The sequence below is a fragment of the Acyrthosiphon pisum genome, chromosome A1 (genome assembly GCF_005508785.2).
Source record: "Acyrthosiphon pisum isolate AL4f chromosome A1, pea_aphid_22Mar2018_4r6ur, whole genome shotgun sequence".
Lineage (NCBI taxonomy): Eukaryota > Metazoa > Arthropoda > Insecta > Hemiptera > Aphididae > Acyrthosiphon > Acyrthosiphon pisum.
Genome location: NC_042494.1, coordinates 145,844,441 through 145,860,376, shown reverse-complemented (window position 1 = coordinate 145,860,376; position 15,936 = coordinate 145,844,441). Strand labels below are relative to the sequence as shown.

General features: G+C 32.4%; 1 protein-coding gene across 7 annotated transcripts; it reads right to left on the bottom strand.

Moving 5' to 3' along the window:
• Positions 1 to 6: 6 nt before the first annotated feature.
• LOC100162724 (serine/threonine-protein kinase NIM1-like) lies at positions 7 to 12,626 on the bottom strand. Of its 7 annotated transcripts, none has more exons than XM_029488522.1 (9): positions 12,456 to 12,626; positions 9,128 to 9,203; positions 8,821 to 9,052; positions 7,523 to 7,648; positions 6,306 to 6,459; positions 6,094 to 6,199; positions 4,341 to 4,395; positions 3,911 to 4,095; positions 7 to 687 (listed from the first exon to the last, which is right to left on the bottom strand). In XM_029488522.1, exons 2-9 carry the CDS (start codon positions 9,177 to 9,179, stop codon positions 269 to 271), a joined length of 1,329 nt encoding a protein of 442 aa, XP_029344382.1. In that variant the 5' UTR covers positions 9,180 to 9,203; positions 12,456 to 12,626; the 3' UTR covers positions 7 to 268. The 7 variants fall into 7 exon arrangements, with proteins under 7 accessions (XP_029344382.1, XP_029344385.1, XP_029344383.1 ...); XM_029488525.1 differs by having other exon boundaries at positions 7,523 to 7,634; positions 8,821 to 8,973; positions 12,456 to 12,616; XM_029488523.1 differs by lacking the exon at positions 12,456 to 12,626 and adding an exon at positions 9,586 to 9,682.
• Positions 12,627 to 15,936: the final 3,310 nt, after the last annotated feature.

The following is a 15,936-nucleotide window of genomic DNA, read 5'->3' as shown; positions in this document are numbered from 1 at the left end:
ACTCTATATACGGCGTTCTACATAGTAAAAAAATGTATCGTACAATTATAATACGAGTTGCATAATTATATAATAATTATTTTATATATAAGGGTATACGTCATAATATTATTAACATATTATTATACTTTCGACGACCGTGTTCTATTTACACGCGTCGACACGCGGCCGGGGACCGTTATCGAGTAGTGTTAGATGTCGTGGTGGGGGGGGGGGGTGGTGGTCTCTCCTGCTGAGCTAGGGGCGTCGGCGGTCGTTGTTCCGGTGCTCACGTTATGGCGCAAAACCGGGACTTGGTCTTGGTAGGTTTCCGGCCGGAAGCGGTCTGCGGATGCTGCGCGGTCGAGTTCTGGTGCGGCAAGTGGTTCTGCTGCCCCATGAGTCTGCGCTGCTGCAACAGCCTGTTGACCACTATCCGGTACGTGGCCACCACGTTGCTCCTCGACCCCCGGGAACCGTGTTCGTCCAGCATCACATCGGTTATGCCAAGGACTTCCAGCGCCCGCCTGGCGTTCGTCTCGGTGTCGGTGAGCTCGGCGCCGGCCGCCGTCGGGTAGGCGCACCACTGACCGTATACCGAGTTGTTGTTGAACCTTAACTGGTACGCGGACGCCTCCCGCAGCCAGTCGGACTTGAGCACCTGATCGATATTGAACCGGTGTTCGGGCGTCGTGTTGAGCATGGACTCTAAGGAATACGAAAAACGTATGGATAAAATATATTATAAATATATCGTTATGCGTTATAAGTAGGATTACAGCGCATTTGCATCTTTTTTTTCAAATGTCTTACACGATGCTCTCGTATGGGCACGTGCCACCAATTCCGTCCTCCACTAGCTACAACACTGTTATACAGGGTTGTTCAGATTTTTTTAACCGTTTCAAACAGCGACGGATTGGCCTACCGAGATTTCGGGAAAGTTTCTCGTATAAAAATATTGTCGATAGGCCAATATACTTGGATTACAAAATTATTTGATAATATTTAACTGTATGTCTATGTTGTTTGTTGTTATATACTCGTGTCACGAATCACGATTTTGGATGTAATTTTTACTGCTCTAAGTAGTATACATAATTTATATTTTATTTTAAATCATAGACATTTCTATAAAATTTGTTTGATATTTTATATATTCTAAACAGAGAGATGAATGTATTGATATTATATATTATAAAGATGTATTTAAAAGAAAAAAAGTGTGTGACTCATCACTTTTTGAGGCAGTAAAAATGCTTTAATTTTCTATTTCAGCATCTTTTCTGGTAGGAGAGTGAATGTGGTTTGTAATTTGGGTGATCATAAAAAAAGTCACGTACTCACACGCTAACGTACATTATATTAAATTATAAATAAAAGAATTCCTAGCTAAAAAAAAAGTTTTTATGGAAATTATTTAATTATTATAATATATTGGGTGGGCCTGTCCACGGTAATTTCCCGGGCTGAAATGTTTAGCCAATCCACCACTGGTTACAAAATAGGTATTGGGATTGGCGTTTACAAATCAGCAAAATAAAGTAATCCCCTACGGTTTTGTAACATGCAATTTTTATGAACCTGTATGTAGACCGCGGTCTATTGCGAATTCATCCTGCCCGGAAACTATAACACTCCCACACGTCTAATAGTATAAAGTAGGTATATAGGGTTTATGAGTTGTGACGAATGTTTGAAAAATAAAAGCACGTTATATTTTATTTTTTGATTTTGATTTTAGGTGAACCGTATTTATATTTCAAAAATATTAAACGGATACGAATTATTGATGATCGGGTGAAAACATCGGGAGACATCATTATTTAGGTAGACACTATACTTTGGTGCCTACGCTGACACGCTGTGAAGTGTATAAATCACTGATAATAAATATTAGTATTTATAATCAATTATGGTATAATGTATAAAGAATTACTGAATAATGTTGCTTTTAAACGCCAGCGCATGTATATAATAATCGCGACGACATGACACGCTGTTTTTAGATTTTCCGTGCTGAAAACATTTACATTGCGATTACATAATACTTTTGGATTATCCCCACTCACCGTCGTGACGCAGTAATCGGGTAACCGATTTATTTATTTTTTGCTCTTGTGTGTGCGTCTACCCGCCCGTGCTATTATAATCATTATGTGAGAAAATATTATCTTTTTAGCAAATTTTTAGAAATTACAAATTTCGTTCTCGTATAATATTACCTACGATATATAGAGACGGTGGGCCGTTCTAATTATTAAAATGACGATAGGCTTATTCGCAAACAAAATCTAACTTATATGCACACTGCACTCTATATGCATACCTACCTAAACAATAAGTAGGTATAGACGATCGGATTTCTAAACCTAAATACAACACTTACAGTCTTTCCGTGTACACACACACGAGTATTGATTCGCAAAAAAACAATGCATAATGTACACGTGTGTGCTAACATATTATTAAAATACGAGTGGCGAGTGCAGTGTATTATACTATTATGTAAACACTTATTATACAGAGTGATCAAACGTATACGAAACGTGTTCGCAGTTCGCAGTCTATTTTTTAGAGTGGTAATGGAGTCATCGGTTATGCTGTATTGTATCCCCGTCATAAAACATCAAGCATTGTGTTATCGTTTAGTGAATCGCCGTGTAGGTACATTGATAATAATATTATATATTATAATAAATCATAATATCGTATGTATACACCTACTATATTACCTCCTAGTATACGGCCCTGCGGCCTATGTACCTATTATTAGAAAACGTATTTTTAAAATATTTATGTTTTTTATTCTCGTACTCCAATTAAGAATAGGCATGTATTAAATATGTATTATTATAGTAAATATAGATATCTGCATTCTGCAGGCCATCTAAACGTTACACCGAAGTATTATCAGCGGCCTCTGATGCTGTTGTTTTCGTTATATGGACGTTAGTTGTATTCATTAAATATTGTCCAGGTCAAAGTACTCTATTTACACATATGTTTCTGTGTTTGTGATGAGTTGATGGTTGGAAGTTCATTTGCGCGATGAACCGTCATAATGCACGTCTCCTTTTTTAAATCAATATATTGTTAATGGCACGAGTGCTGTTATTGTAATATAAATATAAACCAACTACAAAGTGCAACTATGCTAAATCAGTACGCGTGCACACACGTCACACGTATAATTGACATAATTATATTATATTATTTATATAATATATATAGCATGTACACACGTGTAAATATTTTGTGTTGCGTATACATCGGACATAATCATATATTATTATTATTAAATTTATTATCATCACAATTATTGTATAATTGTATGATCCACGTGACATTCAGCCATTATCCTCCGCTAACCGGCAGATTTTGTTGGTCGGGGGGTGTCGTGAGCCACTTCGGTCATACAAATTCCCGTCCGTACCACTGCGTACCAATTCGTACTTTATAGCCAACTTAATAGAAGAATAAAACTATTATAGCCGACTTAATAGAAAAATAAAACTCCAATATTTTTAAAATGAGCTGAAGTGTCGTACGTCAGAAAACTGAATTTCATTTCGTATAATAGGAGCCGATAATAATAATAATAATAATAACCTTAATTTAAATTTTTTCCGTGACATTCCTCTACTCGTTCGGGATTTTTGAGAGATTAGACTTTAACGCGAATAAAAACTAAGATTATCTCATTTAAGACCACACTATACAGTATACAACTACACTATGTGTACATTGTCGTTTATACAACCGGTACCATACAACTATCGATTATAAGTACTTGTGTATCTTGTATTTATAACCGACAATACAACGTGTACGACGTCCTCCTAGCGACGGATCCGTAAATTATCATTATAAATTCTATCACTCAATCGCGGTCCGTTTTTATTTAACAAAATTTGTAGGTAGCCGTTACCTATGAGTGACTTTAACAGCTGGGACATAGACGCCGGCGCTTCCACGTGACCGGCCACTATTGACTTTCTGAGCCCGGCCATGTTGTCGCCGAGGAAAGGCATCGTGGCGGTGGTCATGAAGAACAGCAACACGCCCAACGACCACGCGTCCACGGGACGGCCGACGTAACGCTCGTCCAGGAACCATAGATATTAAAGAATGGATAGGCCATTTACGGGAACGAACATGAACATTTGTTGAGGTTATAGAGGTCTTATCACAAATAGATTTATGTATAATTATTGTATATAATTTATGATAAGACCTCTGTCAGAATGAGAAGCAATGATAAAAAACAGTCTTTCTCTCTTCCCCATCCCGGCCCCATGACCCTCTATTTTGTTAATATAGCCATGGCCTATCCATTCTTTAATATCTATGCCAGGAACAGTTCGGGCGCCGCGTACGGCGGGGACCCGCAGAACGTCTCCAACTTTTCGTTGTCCGTAAAACACGAAAACGGATTTATACCACCTCGCCACAGTAATATTTTATCATCTTAAATAGGTAGGTACGCGGTGATCGTTATGATCGTTATCTATGGTTATAGTCGGATAACCGCGGGCTGGGTACCTGATAAATATTTGACTATATCAATATATATATAGGTAAACGCATATATAGATCATATTATAGAATAGATAGATGTTCAATTTATTTAAAAAATCCCCTCAGAAAAAAATCTCGCCTAAACGTTCGGAACGCGTGTTTAGTAGTAACATTATATTATATATATATATTTAATACGCTTAAAGTAACCGTTAAAATAATATTATACTATCGGAACGAATATACAGGTATCTCGGTATAATTTTCTCATTTTTTCGTCAATACGATTTTTCATCAACTCAAAATGAATCTTTGGCTGTCATATTGATAAAACATTCTGCACCTATACACTTATGTAACTTATGTAAGTATATACTTTAAGTATAAGGTAATCCGAATACAGTGGCAGTGTCGTTACAATGAAGTACTAAAAATATCAATCGAAACGGTTTATATCTCCGAGTTAATTGCGCGATTAATTTTCTCATTTTCCTCCACGACATAAATAATTGCACGCATAAACATTAAACACATAATAGTAATATATAACGTCGGGGCATTTGATATTATTGCTATAATTCCATATTATAATTTATAATATTTTATATTAGCGTTGGGAATAAAACCAATTGTAATACAGTATAATCGCAATCAATATTATTACATCGAAGCAAATTCGTTTGGGAAATTAAAATTTTGCAGCCGTTCGAAGTCAGTGGCTGTATAGACGTAGAATTATATTATATCGATAATTAATAGTTATATTAATTATTATTATTGTGAAGGTATGATAATATATTATAACGACATCGAATATAATGCTCGTGTGAACAACATATCGTCGACGATAATACTAGCTTTACGATAATAATATGTCAAATAAATAACAGTATGATTATAATAATATTAAACACGTGTTCACGGATGATATAATGTTATAATTTAATCGATGTATTATGGTTCAATTGGAATTTATAGAACATTAATGCGTTATGTTTGACGTCGAAGAGTTTCTACAGAATTTACAGTGTATGTTATCGTCTCGAAACTGTTGTTTAGGTTGTACCGTTTTTAAGTTGTATCGATAGAGATAAAAGTGAGAAAAAATTTAAATCGATAGATATAAAGACAAAAAAAAAATCATTATGAATTCTAATTTCAAAAATGCGATCATAGGTTTCGGTCGCGTGCAATGAATCCAATATTGGCGAATAGCGATCCTATTTCATTTAAGAAATGAGCTTCCATCATATATTATTCATCTCACGGACGACAACAATATGCATAATCGTTCATATAATACAGTATGTTTATTTTAAATTATTTGTTCATAAAAAAAATTATGGGCCCCACTAAACATGTTACATAAAGTCGAGTCGCGGTAACTATAGGATTTTATTTTTTTCCCTTCAAGTGCTTTTAAGTAATTTGTGTTTGAGGAGCACACCTGCAGTTATACGTATAACTCGAAAAATACATAAGTAATACGAATTAATTTTTATTTCTCCCTTGAAATTCAAGTTATCGAGACTTGAATGTTGTTTAACTTGTTCGAAATAATTATATTATAAGTAAATATTTCTGAGTAAGTACTCGAGACTGTGATGCTAAAGCCGAAGTCTCCTAATTTGGCGACGCCTCTGGAGCTCAAGAACACGTTCTCTGCTTTGATGTCTCTGTGAACGATGTTGCGGTCGTGCTGCAGCATGAGGAACATAGACGGATAAAAAATACGAATTAATAAATTATTATAGATACGAACGAACGACGGCGGTAAAAAAAACCAGTGGAAAAAAATTATTCACCAGGTGTTTGACGGCCAACAAGATCTGAGAGAAAATGTTTTTCGCCTCTGATTCGTGCATTCTGCCCTCGGATATCAACGTCTTGAACAGTTCTCCGGCCGCGTGCTCCATTATCAAATAGTATTTCGTGTACGTCTCGATCACTTCGAACAGTCTGAAATAGGGTTTATTTGGTATTATAATATTATATTGTATAATGCACATTCAGTGGGGGAGAAGGAGGAGGAAGGGAAAGAAACGTCCTGAAATAATTTATTGATTTCATATAAATTTAGGGCCCTTAATAACCTTAAAATATACATTTAAATATGCCCTAAAAAATCACTAAATATACACTTAAATATGCTCAATCACATAAATATTCTCTCAAAATATGCCTTAAAAACCGAAACATTCGGTAATATTAATCATTAATTATTAATATTAATTTTTGCTGTACAAAATATACATAAATTTTCGTTGTATAAAAATCAAATTAATTTATTCAATTGATCCAAATCGATATTCATATTTTCAGACTTCAGGTTTTTTTAGGCTTGTTTAAAAAAAAAACAAAAATTCCATTTATTAATTTTCTATATTTAATTCAATGAAATATACAAATAAATTACTACTCAAATTAATAGTTGTATATTAATGTTCAACATCGTGTGATTACAATTGATAAAATCATTTCGGTGGTTCATATAATTTCAACTATAAATGGTCCCGCAGACGAGAAAAACACAACCCACACTATTTTCTTTGAATATTCTTTTAGGTATAACAACATTCAATTTTTTTTTACCAAATTCAAAGAAAAATCTAATTCTAATAAAAAAATATATGTAAAATATGCACTTAAAATGAGAATATAACGAAATGTGCACTAGCCCATGAAGAAATGAAATAAAATATGAAGAAAAAAGTTAAATAATATACTAAATATGCAAAAACAAAATTTTTGTAAAATTGATTTTTATATCACTGAGCTATGTTTGGAATGAATATTAATGGACATGCAAACTCCAGCTATAAGTCCCTAGCCTTATACGTTATAATATACCTATTAGATTTTGTATATAAATCGGAAGGAGAGAAATGAAAATAGAAAGAAACAAAATACAATATGAATGAATAAAGCACATTATAATAATATGACACACAAAGTGTTATGAAAACATTTGATATATTATGTGTATTATATATTTATATATAGATGTGGTGGCCAGTTTTACCGAATAGCGTTTTGATGATGTATCGATTCCATTACGGATATCTCCCGGGACAGCATTTTCTTCGCTTTCGCCGTCAATTTGGTCTTGTCTAATATTTTGATTGCAACTCGTTCTGAAAGTATAAAACTATAATATAACAATAAAACGAAATTCGTATTATATACATTCGCCGGCTGTATAAATGTGGTGCGGCGTACCTACCTACGAAATAAAAAGTAACACATTTTTGTATTGTTCATTTTTTAATTTTTTTCGACTCTACGACGTTCCGTTCTATAGATAATGAAGAGTCGTAATAAACGATTTCTCAGTAAGCATTTTCAGGAAAACGTTTAGAATATAAGTGCGTAAAATATTAATAATTATTATATACAAATGATTTCGGTTATTTGTTAAAGTATTACAATATAAAATGTTTCTTTATTACTACTTTTGATTTTTGCATTTTGTTTTCATTCTATGAACCTATTTTATTATGATTTATTTGTGTATGCATACTATTGGGCACGTTTTTTTTTTAATACAGACTGAAAATCTATATTAAACGATTGCTTAACAGTATAAAAATATTTAGTATTTATTTTTTTATGACTCTAATAAATGTTAGTAAATATATAAAATAATATTATAATTATATTCATAATCTTCGAAGGAAATTATTGGGTTGATATTATCTAACTAATTATTAGTTATTTAATTTTTTTTCCGTAGCACAATTACATCTTAACTTCGTCCTTATAATTATTTTATATTATTAATATTCCGTCAATAATACAAAATAAACAATATATGTATAATATTTAAAAGGAGTATTAAGCTCAAGTCGTAGATGTAGGTATCACTAAAGTATTACTTGGTAGTAGGTATATTTCAAAATTAGCGCGGTATAACATGATATATGAAAATATAGTACCTAATATTATATTATAAAATATATCTATAATGATATGTTTTGCAGTTTTATACTTAGAGCTAATTAAAAAAAAAAAAAAAAAGGGTAGTTAAAAACCGATGACTTAAACGTGGTACTGAAAATCAAATGCATTCAAACGTTGCAAAATGCAATTCGCGAATTTCTCATTGGACATAATATTATAACTACATTATCTCTAAAAGCACACTATATAGGTAATAAGTCTATGGACTACCTAGGTATACCTACGTATAATAATAAAAACAAGACGTATCAATATACTTAAGATGTATTTTTGAAAATATCGATTCTAGTGTCATTTATAAATATCGTCAAAGTGTTTCATTTGATCCGTTTAATCAGTCAAGGTCGCGGCCCTAGGTACCTTTGGTCAACTCGTGGTATCCAGTTTTCACTTGCGAAAAATTCCCTTTGCCCAACTCTCCGCTTAGCTTGTACAGGCCGATCCTCTTTCCTACGGCCGTGTCGGTCTGCCATTTCCGGTCGTTGTCCAAGTTGTCGATCGCCTTTCGGTAAGCTAAAATCGGTACAACGAAAACTTTGAACGAAACGCCGTTGGTGTATAATATATAGAGTTCTACGTATATGATGTGTAGCTGTGGCATTTATATATTATTATATTAAAGTACCTATTATTGGTATACGGCATATTTGTGCGACGGTGGACTTACCTATTAACTTTGTTGGAGACGCCTTCTCCTCGGAAGACTCGCACAAGGTCATCGTCGTAACGTCATCGCGTGTTCTCTGAAACAAACCAAAACACTCAATAATAATATAATATTATATGTAATACACTAATACACACATTCGCACTGTTCGCGATCCTGCCCTTCTCCTATTATCGTTATTATTATTATTATTATTAATATATTATAACACAGAGGTATCTCTAAAGTAGAGCAGTATTATAATACTATTTTACAACAATATTATGACGTATAATGCCAATATTAGGTACAGCGGTATATTATATACAAAACGCCACTCTCGATGTATTATACACAGAAAAATCACATTGATGTACGCAGATAAACATACATATATTACCTATATATATATTACTTATGTAAATAATATATTATATATAGCCTTATAGGTAATAATAATAATACGTTATAATACGCACCGTTGTACTTAGGCACACCCAAACATGTATATAATGTATAAAATAATATAGTGACGAATACGCGACGCGGTAAAGGCGAAAAGCAACTGCCACGAATTACGTCCGACGTACACAATCTCTATGACGATTATTATTATATCGGACGTAATGAACAATAACGATTATATTATATTATTATTATCTATGAATAATAGCTCTAATGGTCTTTTTTTACGAATATATTTATCAATTATGATGGTTTTGGAAAAAAATCTTTTTCACGTAAATAATTTACACTTTATAAACAAGTTTCTTCGACAGAGCTCTATCATTATTGTTATTGTTATTGTTGTGCGCATATTCCAGATGAAAAATATACCGTCATACCGATGACGTTGAGCACTATAATATTATTATTTATTTTCAGTTTTGATTTTGATCTGTTCGAACTATGATAACAGCTAAGTAAATTGTTGACCGAAATCCATATTAAAAAAATGCAGTATATGTATTATGATTTGAGATTTCCATGCTCATAATATTCTAATATTTAGAAAACTGATAGGTATAGGTAATAAAATCCACGCTCAATGACACGATGCGCATAAAATGTAGAATATATTATATCTTTTCGCGTTTTTTTATTATTTGCGCACTCTAACGATAACTTGACGTATTGATTGTGGTTATGTCGTCGTTGACACCATCGCTGCATTTTTCATATACCTAAGTAACACATAATATTTCTCAACTCGCGATTGTTCAACACTCGCTCGGCTCATTCCGTAAGTCTCGTGCTGAATAACGTGTTAATTGCACTCGCGCAGATACGTAATAAATGAATACATCTGCATATTATAAATGTGCAACGTTTTAATCGAAATACAAGCAACAGGTGCGAATATTATACATATAGATATCTGTCTCTATGCCGGCTCCAACATAATATGCTGTGATGCTGCTGCAACGATATCAAAATAATAATCTCATAATATTGTTCCGCAATATAGACCTAATTAGTCGGCAAGCTCGGAGGCCTGAAGCAAATGGTCCCCTCAGGCACACGGAAAACTAATAACTTATGCGTGACATAACACGAAATTACATCACTTCGAAAACGTCGGTGAATCTCCATCTCAGGGTGAGGAGGTGCGCGCGACGCAATGTCAAAAGTATGCGTCGGTATAAAAAAATCAAAAAAAAATTCACCATAAGTCTTATAATATTTTATAGTCACTTATCGTCTCCTCTAATGGAATGCCAATGCGGTTACTCTAAACCATTTAAATAAATTAATTACACCGTGATATTATTATATTCATGGAAGTGCCATTGCGGTGGGTGGGTGGCATTTTTATCAGGGCAATCACGCCTTAATGCCTTTATAATCACATTATGCTCATTGCATAAACATTATGTAGATTGTACGCTTTGTATGTTTCAAAAATTAAAAAAATATTATTAAACTAATATTAATATAAAACATTATAATGTGTACATAAGCGAGAACGAAGATAGTAATAATAATATGTGTCAGTGGCGTAATTATCTACACTTCTATAATAGTAAGTACATACTTAGTAATAGCCCAACTATATTATATATATAGGTACATGTAAAAGCTTGTAGAAGTGGCGCCCCAAGGACAATTTCAACAGGAGAGGGCGGGAATTCAATATTATATTGATAAATATACTTTACACTTAGGTATATAATATTATATTGTATATACGTACCTATATTTTTTTAAGTATAATAATAGGGATTCCGTTATCAAAATCATTGGCCTATGATTAATTTTAGTATTTTTACATTATAATATTATCTGTATTTATAATTGGTTACATTATATTATTCGTTTTCGTTCCCGTAATGGCCTTTGATTGTTAGTGGTTTTTGGACAAAGTACTGTGTGGCGGGTATGCGGGGGTAAGGTGCTACACAACAATGCATGTTATTTTCGTTAAAACACCGAATGTGACGCATATTGGTTGCGGTTGCTTGGCGATAAGGTACAGAAGATGTGTGAGACGTATGATGTGTTCCACTGTCCTGTTTGCAAGTCTGACAGCTATTGCTTACAACTGTCTAGACTCCTTGGGTGTTGACAACTTTGATATTTGTTTCTTTTTTTACATATATTTCGAGACAATATATGAGTAAACCGTACCACCAAATCTTAATAAATTCTGTTTCAGCAGTATTTTTTGGCATGTCATACGACTATTAGTATATATATATATAACTATATAAGTATATACATACTACTAGGTACTCGTGTGCCTACTGCCTACATACATGGTCAGTTATAATACGACAATTGATGAAAACAATCAATTGAATCGATATAATATTATGTGTATAGTAGCATCTACATATTATAAGAATGGCGCTTAAAATAACATCAATCATAAGGGTTCGCTCCCCTCATCGCCACTCTCCTAGGAACTAACCCCCGAATGTTGAGCATCCCCGAACACAAATTGCAATACAGCTGATAATATAGCGAACTCCTAAAAATTTGTTTTTCTATAGAATATATTACTGTCGTATAACGTCGATAGGCGGTTACCTACCTATACTGATAGAATAAGCATCATATATACGCGATATGCTGATGGATTTCCTTGTTTCGGTACTATTATGCCTCCGAACGTGGTTATTCCTAATTACTAATTAGTAATTAGGAATAACCGTTAGATAGTAATTTTACAATGTACTTTTGGAGGCTGCTCGGCACGGATAATGATCAAATCACTCGTATTTCCAAAAAAACCGTCACACGGAACAGCGGAAAAGCGTGATGTGCAACGATTTCCGTACGCGGCGAGATTTTCAGAATTTTCTTAAAAACACCAAACAGGTTTTAAAAGTGAAATTCGACCACTTACTGCATTACGCGATGTGATGATTAAGCGCTCCGACGGATCCGTTTCGTTACCTGTTCTAAATTGCGATTCAAGGTCATGCGATGAACACTATAATGATGTATTATCGTTTACGTATGTTTACACGTGTTTAGGTCTAATTAAGACGAAAGACGAAAATGATATACAGACGTCACGACCGCGCGTTACACATTAAATCATTATATCACGATATTATATATATATATATATATATATAGATTAAGTGGACCCTTTCCTAAAGGTCCAATTGAGGCATCTATTATTACATAGGCACCTATATTATTATAGTTGTTTATATTATTTCAACTTAAATAAAACAATACTGTACATAATAATATGTTTATAATATGTCATATTATTGGCGTGGCCCGTGTTGTACTTATAAATAAATAATTATTATGTACACAATAAAAGCGTTCGCCGCTCTGTTTGGTTAATATAGTAAATAGTAGAGTAATATTATTTGTGTAAAGAATTCAGGGTTGTTATGTTTAAACACAAGTTTTCAACTGTTTAAAACTCAAACAATTTATTTTTTAAAACATCGTTTCAAACAGAAAAACAGTTTAAAACAAAAAATACACCAACTCTGCGCCACTAAAGTTCAGCCTGCTTTTGCGGGAAGGACACCGCAAGTTGAGGAATATTTTTCACTGACACTTAAATTACAGTGGTTATATTATACACCACATTGCGGTGTACGTATATAGTGTGTAATATTTTTCACGTACGTCATTGTTGTATCAAGCTCGGCTGACGTATACGTTTTAATCACGTGGAATATAATATTATGTAGCCCGATGTAGGTGCATCTATAGGTCGTATTGTTGCTTTTATTATTTATTTTGATGAATTGACAAAGAAGTACACGAGTAGAAGCGTTGGGGTGTTGTTTCTTCATGAATTTTCATAAATAATATTATAATGACATATAATATTTTTAATATTTTTATTTTTATCGCGCGCGCCGATCAATTTTTCTGAGTACTCGGCAATCGAAAATCCTAACCAGGAACGTATACTTGTCGCCCCATAGAGCGATCGAGTTTCAATAACCATATTGTTCTACTATACCAATATTATGACGAGGGGGATGTGAAATTTAAAGTTTTTATACCGCGCAGTAACGCATAACGGCACCAACTTTTCGTCAAATCTCAAAAATACTAACATATTATGCTGTTATACAATATAATCGTAGTCTGACACTAACAGAAGCATGAATTATCGATATCCCCGACAGCTATGTACACAAACTATACATTAATATTGATAAAGTCCGCTCGAAATCTATGTGGATATCCACGTAAATATTTACTATAAATATTACTTGCAAGTTGTATAACGTTGTTGTTTTATATGTCCTATATGCGTGTGCGTGTGTTTTTCGTTCTAAACATTTATCTGAAAAAACGTTCCTATTTTATCTAAGGTTACCTATGTGGTAAAGTTCTTGTGCATGATAATCTTACATTAATTTTTGCTCTCCGTTTTTAATTTGTATTCTAGCTAATATTGATATCCAACACAGATTACAGTATATAATATGATGATGATGGGGTACGGCAACACATTATTGCATTATATTATATTATTATTATCAATATAAGAATAATATTTATTTAATTTTTTTAACTCGGACTCGCTCGGTTAAAATTTTTTAAACATATACGTAAGCAGCTTGGAATGAATATTAATTTAAAAAACTATACGTAAGGAATTCAATCAGATCTTTCCGCCATTTCGCTAATAGACGGTAGTTGGACATATTTGAAGCCGTTGTTATAACAACCTCGGTACACACATTTATTACACATTAGTTTCAGGGGCCTATATTAAAAAAAACGAGTCGATGTTTATACTAATAATATATTATCGGACTCGAACGAGGTTTGCAACTAAACGATTGGGCCGTCATAGTCAAATCATATCTATAGCCATCTATATATGTATATGCGGTATGCAATATGCATATATTATAGGTAAGAAGTGTTGAATTAATACAATTTTTCTGGGTGAGGGAGTGCTCACTTTTTTTCATTTGTCTTATATATTAGTATTACCCACATAGCATTTCCCAATGCTAAACCTTGTATAAACGTTGAGATTGAGTTGAATTTAAAAGGTTCGAACAAATAGATTTAATACAATTAGATGAAGTGTTTATTTTTAAACATTTAAATTAGAAAAATGTTCGGTGTTGTATAAACATTTAATTTAGTTTAAATTATAAGTATTCAAAACTTAAGTTTTATTAAACGCTGTATAAAATTATAATGACAAACATTTAAATAGGGTATTATAAAAAATGTTTATTAAGCCTAAATCTATAAATACTTATAGTTGCTTGACAATTTAAGATTTTTACACACTTAATTATTAAACTTCATCCACCCCGGGACATAATATATATTAATATTATATATATATATATACCTATATTATTATTGCACCAGTTTTATAGCTAAAAATATAAAATTTTTCTCTAGATCTTAGTCGTCTCAGGATAATAGCCAATACTATACAATAATATAGTCCTATATATATTATATATATTATATATCTAGCCTTATAAATATCATATATATATATAATATAATATAATTAGGTAGCTATTTTATTTCAGTGAAAGAAATTTGTGGTCCACAGTCATCTGCTGTGGTGACAAAATAATAAAATTGTTATTTTATATTTATTATAGGTATTATTCTGCTATAGGTATGTTATTATCAATTAGGTATTGCTAAAATCTTATATTAATATATATAATATATATTATTATTATGATGAACTGTAATAATAACTGTCCTCTGTAGGGTTCGGAAGTTGTTGCATTTTCATGTTTTCTAGGCTATAATTAAGTTCCAATTAGATTTATTGCTAAGCGTGAGCTTGAAATACATTTTACGACAAAATTATACTGTATATTTAATGATTTTGTAGTTTGAAGAGCATAATATTTCTAATTTTTATCATTTTTTTAGAGCATATTATTTGATATTAAGTTTATATTTTATAATATAGTTAGACAATTTTACAATAAAAGACAAAAAAATACTTAACAATTTTTGCTGATAAGAATTTTAGAATTGTTTATAAATTATATGATAATATCATATTATATAATATTATTATAGATATTAAAAGATTATATTATTAAATATCAAATATGACATATTACATAACATACCTACTTAGTACTTATGTATTATGTTTATTGTTTAGATTAATCGCGTGCCCAGAGCATTTTTAGTTTTTACATTTGAGTATATTTTGTTTTTTGACGTTCATTTTCCGAATTTTAGGAGCCTATATGCGTTTATTTTTTTTTATGTTGCATTTTTTCGGTGACATTATACATGCAGGTATAATTAAAAATATTGAATAGCAGACACTACCTAATCAGCTAAGATGAGTGATTCCACAAAAAGACGCCGTTTGTTAGAAGAACTGAATGAGATTG

Excerpts from the sequence above, each read along its gene's own strand:
- LOC100162724 (XM_029488522.1), bottom strand. The coding sequence starts at position 9,179 with ATGACCTTGTGCGAGTCTTCCGAGGAGAAGGCGTCTCCAACAAAGTTA. Across the intron at positions 7,649-8,820 it reads ATACCACGAGTTGACCAAAG|TTTTATACTTTCAGAACGAG; the intron begins GTACCTAGGGCC and ends GTTATATTATAG. Across the intron at positions 4,396-6,093 it reads CTTTAGCATCACAGTCTCGA|ACAACGAAAAGTTGGAGACG; the intron begins GTACTTACTCAG and ends CGTGTTTTACGG.